Consider the following 15712-nt stretch of genomic DNA (forward strand, 5'->3'; position numbering starts at 1 on the left):
TCTTGAGAGTGCAATAAAGAAAACTGACATGGCGATTAAATAGATCCTGTATCTTGCTTATCGTCATCAGCCATCCTACGGTGAAACATGGCAATCATGTGTGCTTTCCGTCGGCCAATCCTTTTCCTAAGGCTTTTGAACTGCCTTTGATGCTGAAGAAACTTTGCGATTATAGCATTCGACGTGTGGCGGCTCCGGATTTGTGTCGGACGCCTAATAGGCTCAGGCCGCATTAACGAAGTTACAAAGCTGTATAACATGAGCACAAACAGCACAACTTCAGTCGACTCCATCTCCATCATGTCTGAGGTCGGAAGGTAAACAACAGACAGTATACGCGGGAAGTTTTTCTTCTTCTCCTTCTCTTGTTTTCTAGCGGATTGCAAACAAATTTAAGGTGCTTACCGCCACCTACTGTACTCGCCGTGAAGTGGTTTGTGGCCTGCCAGTAAAGCCAAAGCAGAAGAAGAAGAAGTGACGTCAGCGGCTCATTTGCGTAATCTTCCCTCAGGGAAAAGTACTCCGGTGTGAACGCGATCTGTACTAAGTGCCCTGGGGTTAAAAGCGCCGGGGCTCTTAGTGCCGGAACTAAGTACAGGAAAGTACTTGGTGTGAACGCGGCTCTTATGTCGCGTTCACACCAAAAAGAGCACTTAATCTCGGGAACTTTTACCCCCATTTTTAGTGCCTGCTGAGAGATCGTACTTTCCTGGGGGAAAAAAGTGCCCCAGTTCTGGTTGGCTGGGCGAATTGCAAACCACGCCTCGTACAACTCTGAAATGTTTTGTAGAGCCGCCATTGTATTATCCTCGCATTAGCATTATTAGCATTAGCATTCGCCCAGCGCACCAACGCAGAGAGACTAATTTATGGCAACACAAAACAAAACATGGGAGCGGTGGAGATGAGGAGGTGTCGGCGTTCTGGCGACACAATTTATTTTCTTCTTTATTTTTCAATATCGCGATAAATATCGTACCGTGGACTTTTTAATCGCGATATTATCGTACCCTGAGTTTTTGGTATCGTTACATCCCTACGAAATACAGAAGAAGCTAACAGGAGAGTTTGGGCAATCATACAACGCAGCAGGGACGACAAAACGATCACTACAAAACGACAACGCTACTTGGTAAGCTAACGTTCGCTAACTAGCAATGTGTTAAGGGTCACGCTCACTATACGACCAGTGTTTCAAGTATTTAATTAATTTTAGCTACCACTTTTACGTATTAAAATATGTATGCTTTTTTATGTGTATTTCAGAAGTTATACCATTTGCAAAGTCGCCGCCGCAGACCTTGTGTTTGGACGTTCAACCGAGCTACCGAGTGGTGGGGTGTGATTATTCCATCTTTCACACACACTCAGTGGGTGCAGAACTTCAGGACGTCTGAGGAAACCTACACCTATCTGTGCAACAAATGTCATGGAGAGGCCTATGATGATGAATGGATGATGCAGCAGCAGCAGCAGTAGCAGCAGCAGCAGAGCCTGTGGTAGCAGTGGCACAAGGTGCAGAGGTGGAGGGCAGTGACATACGAGAGGGTCTGATGCACTAATTTAATAGCAACACATTCATTGTACTGATTGTAAATTGTATTGAACATAGATACATATTTTTTACTCTTTCACATATACATGTTTGTCAAATGATTTAAAAATCAGAATTGACTATTTAGTAAATATTTGAATTTCAAGCACCTGTAAGTACTGCCCCATATAAGAACATTTGAGAAAATAACAGATCATGAAAAGAAAATCTTTCTAATAATTTAAGAAAGTTGTTCTGTGGTCTGTTTTGTTTGTTAAGATCTACTATTAACACAGAGGAAATCCCGATAAAAATACTTGTTACAAACAAACAGTTTAATCATCAAACAAGTGCAAATATCAAAGCAAACTATAAACATAAATACAAAAGTGTAAAACACAGCAAAACTATATACATAAATGCAAGTGTAAAAGGCCACTACGGCCAGCTGCAGGTGCCGTTCCTGCTGGGCCAGATCTGCACTGTGCATCTCCCTCAGGACTGTGAGATGCTCCTCTCCTTGTTTCCTCTTGCCTGGAAGACAATAAGATAAACCTTTTTTAATCACCGTAGGGAAATTCAGGTGTTATAGCAGCAACAGCAATAAGAATGAAAAACGCAGGACAGGTACAGGTCACATAAGGATATAAGAATAAAATATATAAGTATAAACAGAACAACAGTAAGGATGAACTAAAGACAGTTCTGGACCTAGATGTTTACAATGATTGGAAAGTGAATTACATTATGTCCAGCCTGTTAGATAGAATAGAATCGGGAGGGATGAAACCCTCTTTTAATGGTCACACATGCAGAGCACACAGCACACACAGTGACATTTGGCCTCTGCATTTAACCCATCCTAGTACCAGGAGTCTAGTACTAGGAGCAGTGGGCAGCTAGTGTACAGTGCCCAGGGAGCAATGGGAGTGAGGGTGGAAGTGGGGTGTCCGGTGCCTTGCTCAAGGGCACCACGGGAGGGCGGGAGGTGAACTGGGACCTCTCCAAGTAGCAGTCCACACTCCACATTTTAGGTCTGGTCGGGGACTTGAACCGGCGACCCTACGGCTCCCAGTCCAAGCCCCTACTGACTGAGCCACTGCCCGACCGTTGGTAATGAATATAAATACATGTATAGATATATATGAGTATGTACAAATATACAGTCATGAAGTAAATGGATAACTACAAATGAATATAAGTATGAATAAATATGAGACCAGTTTAAAGTTAAAAAACAAAGCACAGTCCAAAATAAGTGGAAAGCAGTGCAGGTCCATGTGTCTGCTGGACAATACTTAACAATGAACAATATACAAGAATATATTAGGATGTCACACACAATTTTACTAGCTGCAACATTAATAGTGATTCTTACTACTTTTACTTTTGTACGTTACTTTACTTGTAACAGAGCATTTCCATACAGTGGTATTACTTATTTTACTCACTGACGATGATCTTAACCCTCCTATTGCCTTTGTTTTCCCCCCCTTACTTTGGTGTTCGTGGTCAAATTTGACCGGTCCTGTTTTAACTGCTATTACATTAACACAAAAAACATTAATCATCACCAAATTTCATTTAACACCCTTTCAAACTGTAAATATTGTATCAGACTACTGGTATACATGAAAAACTGCAGTAAATATACAAAGAATAGACACTGAACATGTATTGCGTGTGCCAGGTGTGATCCATGTGGGGGGATGGGCACATAAGAGCGGGAAATGTGTCAAATTGTTCTGTGTGTGTGTGTTTGTGTCTGCCAGGTGTGATTCACATGGGGGGATTGGGCACATAAGGGGGGGGGGGGGACATCTAGAGTATGTGTGTGTGTTTGTGTGTGTGTTTTATCTGATCCGGATGGTTACTAATTCCTTTTTTTTATGGCAGTCATTTTTGACCGGGAACACCATGGGTGTTACAAAGTTGACTAAATCATCCAAAATTCAACGAAAGTGGTGGTCAGCAATTGTATATGTTCAAATGTATACTGTGAAGGATATCATAAAGCCTTAATGCAATCGAATGTAATACAAAAAAGTTATGATTGATGAAAGTAGTAAATCAGTCAGATTTGACCCGAAGACAACAGGAGGGTTAAGTTTAAAAAAAGTCACAATTCCAGTCGTTTTGCCATGCCTATTTCTTACCTAGAACCACACGCTGGCTTTCTTCGTTGCTGGTGCTCTGGAGCACTGCCATCACTCGTTGTTCGGGACTCCTCCTCGCTAGTCACAACGGCATCTAGAACAGCATACATGACTTGTTAATTCCACAAACAACTGCAGCACAATACTAAATAGCAACAACAACTCTAGAAAACTGGAAGTAAACAATGGTACATATGGTGTTAGCAAACAATAGCTCTAGCTAATGCTATCTGTGCTAACCGTAGCTCTTCGGGGCTCCATAAAAGCATGGGTTGTCGAACATAAATGTAAGGATAAAATAGGTTTGATTGTTAGAAATTAGCTTTACAATAGATAGCAACACAACGCTTTCAAGCAAAGAACAGAGCGTTAGCAAACACTTACCTTGCTGCATGGACGTTGCCGAGTCCAGGCGTTGTTTCGTGTTGCGCCGTCGAGCTCCCCGCTGTATTTTTTCATCCGCAATGAGATGGAGTAACGTCTGTACCTCGTCAAACGACCACGGCGTGTTTTTGTTGTTGCTGCCATTTCTTTATGGATTTGTTGACGGTAGCTTGTCTGTTTTAAAAATGGTGCTTATGCAAATCTTGGAGACTGTCTCGTCGAAGAATTGTGATTTTCTCTGACCAATCAGCAGTCGAGAGTGTTTACGTCACTAGTTTAGCACATTCAGCCCGGTTGTTGGCCCGGTAAGAACCTCGATTTTGGAGGGCCAGAAAAAAGGTGAAAAAGTGGCCCTGAGCCAGAACTACCCCTAGTGGAAAAGCAAAAAAAAGCTTAAACCGTGCTACGTGTTGCAGTGGAAAAGTGCCATAATACTCACTGGCTGTGCTACTCTCCATTCTGACTCACGAGGAACAGCTGCATGGTGTGTTTATCCACCATTAAACAAGGTCAGTATACTTCTAGCCCAGGCATGGGCAAACTAAGGCCCGCGGGCCATATACGGCCCGTTGGGCTTTTGAATCCGGCCCGCCGAATATTGGTACAAAATTGTCCAAATTATAGTAAAGACCGCATTCATTTTGCCTTTTTCCTGCAATACCCGGCATTTCAGTTGATCCCACTAGATGGCGCACTCTAGACACAATTTACCTTTGCTGGAGTCTGGTCTATTCTCTCAGCTGGCCCCTCTCGGCAACCCGGCAAGATCGAAGAACCAAATACGTCACGCTTACATTGGAGGGGGTCGAGATTAACCTGAGCAATAACAGTTCATGGCGAGTACGGCGAATACAAGTTGTAACAAGCAGTAGCGCTGAGCAAAGTGACTAGAACGCGACCACACACTTATAAAAAACACTTATATAAAGTCAGGCAACACTAACCAGGCTTAGTGTGATTCTGTTTATTTTACCTTACTTTAATAACCATCCGTTCACTGATATTGACCATTGTGAAGAGGCAGACATTTTCCTTTTGTTTTGTATTATTGCAGCTATCGGATGGAATCAATACATGGGCTACATGTGGCCATCACAAGTAAAATCATAACGAAAACTACGCCGGTAAAATATACGTGTAGAAAACGGCTTATGCCACAATATGATAGCAACAAGTAGTCAAGATAGTCTGACTAGCTAACATCACCTGTAGAATGCCAGAGAAACTTTCATAACAGCGTTGTGATGCCAAACAGCTTTCAGACTAAAACACATTCACTTATGGGGATGGGGGATATTTATCAGCTGCTTGTGTGACAGTCAGACAGTGAAAACCTTACAGCTTCAGTAATGAACAATTACAGGCCAATATCAAACCTGCCATTTCTAGGTAAAATCATTGAAAAAGTTGTATTTCAACAGTTGAGTAACTTCTTGCATTTAAATAACTCTTTGGATGTGTTCCAGTCAGGATTTCGTCCAAACCACAGCACTGAGACTGCTCTTGTAAAGGTCTTCAATGACATCCACTTAAACACAGACAGTGGCAGAACTTCAGTGTTAGTATTATTAGATCTCAGTGCTGCGTTTGACACTGTTGACCACAACATATTACTAGACCGACTAGAAAACTGGGTGGGACTTTCGGCAACAGTTCTAAATTGGTTTGAGTCCTACTTAAAGGACAGAAAAAACTTTGTTTCTATATGTAAATACACATCTGAGTTGACAAATATGACATGTGGGGTACCTCAAGGCTCCATCTTGGGGCCTCTTCTCTTTAACATCTACATGCTACCACTGGCTCAGATAATGAAAAACAACAAAATAAGTTACCATAGCTATGCGGATGACACACAAATGTACGTAACAATTTCACCAGGAGACTATGCTCCAATTCAAACACTGAGTAAGTGCATTGAACAAATCAATGACTGGATGTGTCAGAACTTTCTCCAATTAAACAAAGATAAAACTGAGGTAATGGTTTTTGGAGCCAAGGCAGAACGTATAAAAGTTAGCGCTGAGCTTCAGTCTGCAATGTTCAAAACAACAGATAAAGCCAGAAATCTAGGTGTAGTCATGGACTCTGACCTGAGTTTCAACAGTCACATTAAAACAGTTACTAAATCAGCCTACTATCACCTAAAGAACATATCTAGGATTAAAAGACTAATGTCACAGCAGGATTTGGAAAAACTTGTCCATGCTTTTATCTTCAGTAGACTCGACTACTGTAATGGTGTCTTTACAGGTCTCACTAAAAAATCTATTAGAAAGCTGCAGCTGATTCAGAACGCCGCTGCTCGAGTCCTCACTAACACTAAGAAAGTGGATCACATCACTCCTGTTCTGAAGTCCTTACACTGGCTTCCTGTGTGTCAAAGAATAGATTTCAAAATACTGCTGCTGGTTTATAAAGCACTGAATGGTTTAGGCCCAAAATACATGTCTGACCTACTGCTAAATTATGAACCATCCAGAACTCTCAGGTCTTCAGGGACTGGTCAGCTTTCTGTCCCCAGAGTCAGAACTAAACATGGTAAAGCAGCGTTCAGTTATTATGCTCCAAATATCTGGAACAAACTCCCAGAAACCTGCAGGTCCGCTGCAACTCTTACTACTTTTAAATCCAGGCTGAAGACTTTTCTTTTTGCCGCTGCTTTTAATTGAACTATTTACATCTTAAACTGCACTGTAACTTTTATCCATGTATTTTTTTCTTTTAATGTTTATTTTATTATCTTTTCTTTTTAATGACTGATTTTAAATGCCATTTTCTTAATGTCTTCCATTTTTGTAAAGCACTTTGAATTGCCTTGTGTTGAAATGTGCTATATAAATAAACTTGCCTTGCCTTGCCTTGCCTTACAGCGGCCACTGCCGCGAGTTAACGGGAGAATAAACTCCGGTAGACGAGCAGCACTGCAGCAGGCAGTAATACAGCAAACCACATTAATAAACAATGCACCACGGCACTCTGGAGAAAGGTACAAGGTTGGAGAAGTAGTTCTTTAATTTAATCTGGCTTCGTATAATTAAAAACTACCCGACGCAGGCCCCTATTGATGTTGTTGTGAGCGGTGTTGCGGAGAAAATCAGCGATGTAAAACGCTGTGTGGGTCATAAGAAGGCACGTAAACGGTTACGTCATGACGCAAACGATGACGCAATGACGCAATAATTCACCTTTGAACCTAATTCACCTTTGAACCTGCATCTGTAACAATGAGTGGACCAAAGAAAAGAAAAGTCAACATTGAGTGCCGAGTGTATAATGAGGAGTGGACAGCTAAATATTTTTTTACCGATCTGCTACTGGCCCGGCCCGCCTGTCAAATTTAAAACTCATAGTGGCCCCCGAGCCAAAAAGTTTGCCCACTCCTGTTCTAGCCTGTAATTGAGGTAAATATAAAAGCCATTGGACTGATAAAACAGAGACGCCAGCCATAAAATGTCAACACTCTGGGACTGAATCACATTTGTCCTTCTGCTGATTAACCAGCACTAAACAAAGCTCATTGCTTTGTTTGTTGTGGTTTTATACTAGTGTGTGGTGTGGTTTTCGGTGTTTAGAGATTAGTGTTGATACATTTAAGTGATCTGATTTGGATTAGTTAACAAAGAAAAAAATTGCCCTCACTGAGATTAGTGATGAACACTGCACCTATTGGTCCTTTTCAGAAGCCCTAATGATGCCAATGTTGGTTAATCAGTCGATTGGTCGGGAATTACTTTGGTCTCGACTAAAACTTTTCCTCATCTCCGCCATTCTTGTTCACACCTTGGTCACTTTACACATGGACTACTGCAACTCTCTTCTCTTTGGTCTCCCTCTCAAGTACATAGACAAACTTCAACTCTGCCACCCGAATCATCACCAGAACCTGGTCCTCTTCCTGGTCCTCGGTGCCTGTTTTTTTCCTTGGCCCTCACTTCCTGGATTCCCCAGGTTGCCTAGTCCTGTCCCTGAAACCTCTTCCTTGCCCACATTTGCTTAATAAAGCTCACTACTACTCAGCTCCTGTTTCCTGTCAGTGTTTGCATACAGTTTCAGTCCTGTTGCTCAGCCTAACAGAAATATATGTATTATTTTTGTTTTATATTATTTATTTAAGGAAAATGAGGAATGTATTTTCATTATAACATGTTCAGTAATTTGGATAATAACGTGCTAAGATGCTTAAGGTGAAAATGCAGAATATTACATGCATGTTAGTGCATGCTGACATGAGCAGCTTCATAGGGCAAAGGGTACCTGCATAAAAATACCTTTTACATATCATTATATGAATGCTTTTATCTAAACTATCTTGTGTTTCTCTGACTGTAAAAACTGTTATTACTAAAGACCCGCTGAAAAGACATGCTGAAATGCTGCAGACCTACTTCGTGGGGAAAAGGTTTTTAACTTCAGCCTGCTAAGAGTGCTTATAGCACTTATCTCTCTGGATGACGCAGGGAAAGAGAGCAGAGAGGAGTATCGGTGCACTTTGTGGCTTAAAACCTGATATTGGTGGGGAATCATGGCAGCCCGGGAGGCTCAAGTGTGTGTCTCATATTTGTGCCACTGTGGACTTAAACCTGGCTCACTGGACTACGAAAATGATTCAGACCCTTGTGGCACTTCATCTATTTCCTACCCTTTTTTATCCGTACATGTAAAAAAAAGAAGCCAACTTGAATAGGCATTTTCTGCTTATATACAAATAATACATACAATATGAACGTGTTATTGACCAGGCAGCAGCTAGGAGCCAAAATGGTTTCAAAAACTCGAACATCAGAGACGTTGCTGGTAAAAAGGAATCATTTGGACGAAGGTGCAGCACAAAAACAACATCATAGTTGCAAAATCAGCTGGTCAGTTTATAATATCAGATAGTAAATCAACTATTAGAGTTGACTAGAAGTCTGAAAACTCACCTGTTTCAACAGCAGCATAACAAAAAAAAAGATTGACTGTTTCTAGGTTTTATTTAACCAGTAACCTAACAAAGGACACAAACACCCTGATGCCAGGTTAAATGAACTTGACGTTTAGCTAACTTTGTTTGAATATTATGTTTACAGTGTATAAAAAAGCGCAAATATAATTCAAATTAAAACACGGTTTAGTTCAAAGATTGATCCAGCACATGAAAATACAAGACTGCATTAAAGATTTAATTTGAACCCAAATTATTTTAGCATGCCTACTCAACTTGGATAAGCATCACATTGAACGTGGGTTCTCACTTGTAGTGTTACAGGCTTATATATGTGTCCATAACACATTTTACGATCAGTGTGAGGATTTACAGTTCTGAGAGTAAAAAGTGTCAAAAGGAATTTAGAAAATAGCCAAAGCTGCCTTCAAGTCTGGTGCCACATATGTACATAGCTTAGATCCATATTTCTGTAGGCTAATCATGTGTAGCCCCTTTAACAGCAGTTTTTGCAGTTATCATAATGTTAAATCATGGTTTCCATCGTTCTCCTGCTCAGACTTATTTTTCTATATGACGCTCATTTACGTTCTCGTCTCGTCTTCTCCACCGCAATCTTCTCTTTCTCTCGCTAATTTTCCACTCACCCTCTCTTTCCCTCCACCGTTTTCTCATCTCCCTCTCTCACACCTCCTTGCTCTCACACTCTTACGCCGTCGTACCCTCTCTTTTTTTCTTCTTCCCCTGAACGACCCAGCTGCTTCTCACACCTCTTTCTTACAAGGCAGACGAAGATAGACAGAAAGTGACACAGAGAGAGACAGACAGGGGAGGACTGGTGACAATATATGAGAAAGACAATCGCAGATAGAAAACAAAGCTAACAGGAGGGTGATCATAGAAAGTGAGAAAGTGTGACAGAAAAGGATTGGGTCTGATTTCACTTCATCCATCGTTCGCTCACTCCAGGATCACAAAGCCTTTGTTTCCCTTTCCGTTGCCATAGTAACCGTTGGCAATTTCACATCGGAGCCACATGCCCCGCTGACCGACAGCGATCTACAACCCGCGGCACTCGCCTACACACACACACACGCACACACACGCGTGCGCACACACACACACACACACACACACACACACACACACACACACACACACACACACACACACACACACACACACACACACACACACACACACACACACACACACACACACAAACATACAAACAGACACACACAGGCATACACAGGCAAACACATACAAAGAAAGCCAGTTCGCCCTGTTGACCAGCTGCTACAAAATAACATTGAGGCAGCAGCCTACACACACCGAAACTTCTTCATGTCTTGCTTCAACTCAGTGCTTATTTTTGTATACATCATGACAAGATACATTCATATCACATGTTGTCTACAGAATTAAAGCTGAGGAGAATGTACCCACACAAGAAAAATAACACAAAGTGCCTGGACTCAACTGAACCGCTGATTGATGCAGCACCAAGACACATTTGCTCGTCCGAGCAGAACAAGTGGGCCTGGAAAATGGTGACATAAGCCGTCCCATATCTCTGCACAATACCCTGAGAATCAGGTCTGGATATAACACAGATTACACCACAGTCACAAAGCCGGTTTCTAATTTGGTTGTAAGCAACCAAGTTTGCTGGTGAACAGCTGTAGCTGGTGGGCTAACTATTAAAAGCCAGTGCAACCAGGCAAGGGCTAGTCAGACACAACAGCTCTAGGAGAGGAGATAGAGAAGCTTGAATAAAAGCTAATGGTGCTACACAGCTTATAAGCTATGATAGCTTCCTCCATTTCAAACATTCCAGCTCGCTCAGCGTGAATGTTGAAAGTTGAACTCTCTATGTGGAACATTGTCTCAGTCGATTTCACCTCCTCAAGGGGATCCACTAATTTATTGGAATGAATTGATTTTGGCGTGAAATGTCAATGCTTCCAATCCTGGCGTGACTGAGCCTTTAACCTGCATGTCTTTGGACTAAGGCAGCAACAGTAGAAGCCTAAGCAGAAAAGGAGAGGACTCGCATCTCCACACGAAGTGGTCCTAGCCAGTTGGCAAACAGTTAACCAATAAAACACTGTCCTAACGGAATATTCAGGCCTATATTGAGAGAAAAGATTTAGTTATCCACACAATGTTTGACTTTTGATCATTAACAAAGCGTTGCATTTTGATAGGAATTCAATAATCTATACAACCCAGTTGTGATTGGAACAGGCAAACTATAAAACACCGTAAAAGCTGAAAAACCAATAACCATTTAACCTTTTTCAGTCAGTCAGAAATATGAATAATTCCTCCCATACATTTACGAACAAGGTTGACATTATATTGAAAGCCTGAAACCTTTTCTTATTTAAAACATGTTGGCAACCGTCAAAGCAATGCATCTAATCTGTAGCTTGATCAAAACAAGTGTAATGATTGCATGGAACCTACTTGTGGAATCTCATTAAATTGGCAGCCCCAATAGCGCCTTTTAAACACACTACAGTACCAGACCCACGTTGGAAGAAATGTTACACCATCCTACTGGGCTCAGCAGGCCGAGGCTCATGCCAGATGGTCAAGACATCAGAGTTTGGTTCTGGCTCACAACATATACCGTCTGTGGAGCAACATAGACAACAAACAAAATCCTCTACTTCTCTGCTAGAAGAGCCAGCAACGGCGGATGTGACCTTGAAAGCACTACAAACACTTAAAATGTTCCATCCTCCCTTCAGTCCTCTTTTTATTTCTGGTTCCCTTTTACCCTCTGTTTATATCCACCTCGCTGTAGTGGAAACGCACAGCATGGAGAAGCACCAGATATGAGTTTGACTCCCTATGATCCGAACATTAATATATTATCTCTTTGTTAGCCTTTTATCCTCAATCTGCCATTTTCATCCCACGCTGATCCCACCTGTTTTAAGAAGACAAAACATTCTTTATTTTCTTCACTCTTGACCCTTAATCCCTTACTTCCTCGCCCACTTCTCTCTCCATTTGACAGTTTCACTCCTATCACATCATTCCTCCATCCTTACCTCCATCCAGTTTCCATCCACCTCATGGAAGAGAACACAGAACGGGTCCGACTTGGAGGCTACATCTCGGTCCAGCAGGCTGCTTGCGGTGACGGACAGCTCCACCCGAGTGACGCAGTGCTGGGGTCCGACACTGCGCGTCTGCTCCTCAGTGGTCGAACCTAGAGTGTAGGCCATGGTCTGAGGTCACAGTGAATTACCCTGGAGGAAAGAAAACACAGAGAAATACAAAAAGTATTTGGGCATCTATGATTCTCTGAGCAATGTTAAGTTCCCAAACATCTGGTAAATGTTGAAAACTGTCACTGTGACTTCATCCTATGGGGCGGACCATTAATGTCTGTAGCAAGTTCCATTTAAATCCATCTGTCTGTGCTCTTAAGACATTTGAGTTGTGTAAGCTTATTCTGCATAAATACTTGTAACTGTCATTAAAATAAATGCCACAATAAACTGTACACAAAAATCTAAAAACGTCTGTAACCAGTCAGGGCAGAGATCGCTCCTTGATGTAATGAACAATGAAAAAACAAAGACATGTATATAATATAATACAAAAAAGAAGCGTTTACCTAACACAATCTCTGTGAAATGAACTGAACTGTAGGATGTTGTTTACAGTACATATACAACACTTCACAGGAGCTTCTGTGTTGTATGTCTTACACTGACAGCCCACAAAATCGTAAATTACTAGAAACACTGCTGCAAAGAGAAAATAAGATGCAAGCAACACACTGGGTGTCAATATTTGTTGCCGGGCAGATTTCCATAAAGTAATGATTGGTTTCACCATGGTAGATCATTCTGCTACAAAAGATTATAACATTTAGGACACATTTCAATGTTTACTTCCATTGGATATATATCAGATGATTTCTTATTTTTATATATTATGAGAAATATAAAAACATTAATCACAATAACAACATGTCTCCCGTGCTTTACAGCTCTAAATACTTCAGTTTAATTAGACTGAAGTCTGATTAATGCTGGTTGGCTTTAAATACCCACTAAGGGAGAATGAAACACACAAACACACGTGCAGGTTGACCATGTGTAGGTCATGAACGCCCTATGGAAACCCTGATGATATCCAGCAATGAACATTATGAAGAACACACCCACACACACACACACACACACACACACACACACACACACACACACACACACACACACACACACACACACACACACACACACATCAAGGCCATCGCAGAAGCTCTAAAATGGAGAAGCCTCAGGCAAAGGAAAAAAAGGCCTAATGAGAAAACACACATTTACGGTAACACTTTTGAGTGTACTGAAGAATTGTGTGTGGGAATATGTTAACAGTAATAACTTGTGTCATATTTGACATGATTTCCTTGAGGCTCTTTTCTGCAGATGAAGAGCACAGCACCTTGTGTCCATAAAGGTGGTTTTGTTCTCAGAGCGGCAAGCTAAAAGGATGCTGTCTGTTGCTAAGATACTAATGTGTCATAACCAGCGTGCTCCTCCCGGTCTGCTCCTGTGATGTCACACTGGTAGTGGTGATGTACTGAAAATACCAGTGTAATATTTTCATTCATTCACTCAGCCATTCATCTGTGGTCGAATGCTGGTTTTGACTGGCTTTAATACATTAACCAATTTATTCATTGTTTGTGAAAAATAATGGATGATAATTAATTAGAGATTGTACTGCCCCTCTCATAAGATTACCTCTTAACAATTAGACACACACTATCTGTTAGCAACTGCCATTAACAGACACTATCTACAAAAGTAACACTTGATTCTACAATAGATTATTGAAGGTGTTACAGAAGGATATACTGATACGTTTATTTATTTCCTTGCAAATTAGTATGTTTTAGTTAGGCCTTCACAATTAATCAACATTTTCACAACATGGACTAGTGCAATATCCAAATCACAGGAAGCATTAGATTTGTTAACCACTTAATATGTGTTAAAATACCATTTTGAATATAGTGTGGATCTACAGAGATATCCAGGCTTACAAATAGCACTCAAAAAGAGGAATGGTAAAAAGATGGGGGGGGTGGGGGATTATTAATATTTTATATATCATAATCTCAATATCGGTTGAAAATAATCGCAATTAGTTGTTTTTTTAAATCATGCAACCCTCATTTTGTTTTGATCTGGTATAATCACAAACATGGATGTTACCTAACTTCTAAAGCTGTAAGCGGGGAAAAAACATAATTTTAATATATTCCAATGTTAATCCAAAAACTGCTGCTGATCCGCTTGGAATACTGCTCTGCAATTAACCTGGACCTGCTATTAAAACCATATCACCTCCCTTTTAGTGTACACTATTATACGAACACCAATTGCACTATGTGAGAGTGGAGCAGCAGTAACTGCACTGAGTTTGGGTCTCTGGGTGTCCTGACCCTGCTAAAGACATCCACACCCATTCACAGTGCACATCCACACTGTAGGAGCACAGGGGCCAGGCTCAGTGGGGCTGGCAGACGATTAAAGCAGCATGGAAGCTGCTCCATACTAGTTAATAGCACAGTGATGAGTGAGTCATAATTTTAGAGAATTTAAACATAAAACAGGTTCAAATAAAAAGCAGCAATTCTGGTTCGAACACAAATGCACTTTTGTTTGTTGCCTTTGTCACAATTTCGTTTTGAACGTTTTGGTTTCAGTCATTTTGACAACTAAGGCGACTAAGCAGCCACTCTGTTTCCCTCTAACAGTAAACCACATACCAGCTAACTGTTACATATCTAAAAATGCATATAAATGAGGCACAAAATGAAGAAACTGATGTCACACTCACCTCAGTAAATGACGTCAAACTTCTTTGCCGCTTTTACAATTTCTTTAATTTCTGCCTTCAGTGTGCAGCAATTTTATTTTTATTTAATTTTTTCTACCAAAGAGTAAAAAAGGAAGTTACGTTTGCCAACAGTGTGTGATGGTAAATAATCCTCGCAGCCACCTGGACCTCTCTCTCTGCCGGCAGCGCCACTGATGGACCGACCTGCGTCAAGCTCACAGGACTAGTTTACGATCGGAAGCACTGCCAGTTTCCCTTACAAAATAAAAGGGTTGCTTTAAAACACATGCACAACACTTCCGTCTCCAATGTTTGTGTTTGTGTTTTTTTAGGTACTACTAGTACTATATATACTTTTTGTATAAGCGTTAGTCTTTGACTGTAGAGTTTAACATGCATACCCTTTAATGTTTTCTATTTGCAAGCCTACTCTTAATTAGTTTGTCGTAGCTTGTGTAATTTTATATTCAGTAAATTTACTAAAACTCATTATAGAAAATATATTGTTACAATGGCATCCTCTTGAGGTTAATAAAGGTACTACAACCAAAATACATGGAATGCTTTTCAACACGGTTCAGTTACTTTTCAAGTGGTGAAGTATTACAGTTTTTTTCAGTTGCTAACACACAACAATTTCACATAAAGCATCATTATTTAAACTCACACTCAAAGAGCAAAACATGAGCTCATACTCCAAAACTCTAAACACATTTTCAGCTCCCAATTTGCAATTCAACTTGGCACTTTTTGCAAAACACTGCACACGGTTCTCTAACTAAGTAAGACACAAACATCTGACGTAGTCACTTGTTTGCCATTTTCAGAACAATGCCA

At 40.8% G+C, this 15712-nt stretch overlaps 1 protein-coding gene across 1 annotated transcript in view; it reads right to left on the reverse strand.

Moving 5' to 3' along the window:
• Nucleotides 1–15035, reverse strand: part of cpne2 (copine II) — a 62571-nt gene extending 47536 nt beyond the window's left edge. Inside the window, exons 1-2 of the mRNA XM_034142128.1 lie at nucleotides 14876–15035; nucleotides 12067–12267 (exon numbers count right to left, since the gene is read on the reverse strand). Coding sequence (XP_033998019.1) covers nucleotides 12067–12243 — 177 coding nt within the window. The 5' untranslated portion in view covers nucleotides 12244–12267; nucleotides 14876–15035. The remainder of the gene's footprint in view (nucleotides 1–12066; nucleotides 12268–14875) is intronic.
• Nucleotides 15036–15712: the final 677 nt, after the last annotated feature.

The sequence above is a fragment of the Trematomus bernacchii genome, unplaced genomic scaffold (genome assembly GCF_902827165.1).
Source record: "Trematomus bernacchii unplaced genomic scaffold, fTreBer1.1, whole genome shotgun sequence".
Lineage (NCBI taxonomy): Eukaryota > Metazoa > Chordata > Actinopteri > Perciformes > Nototheniidae > Trematomus > Trematomus bernacchii.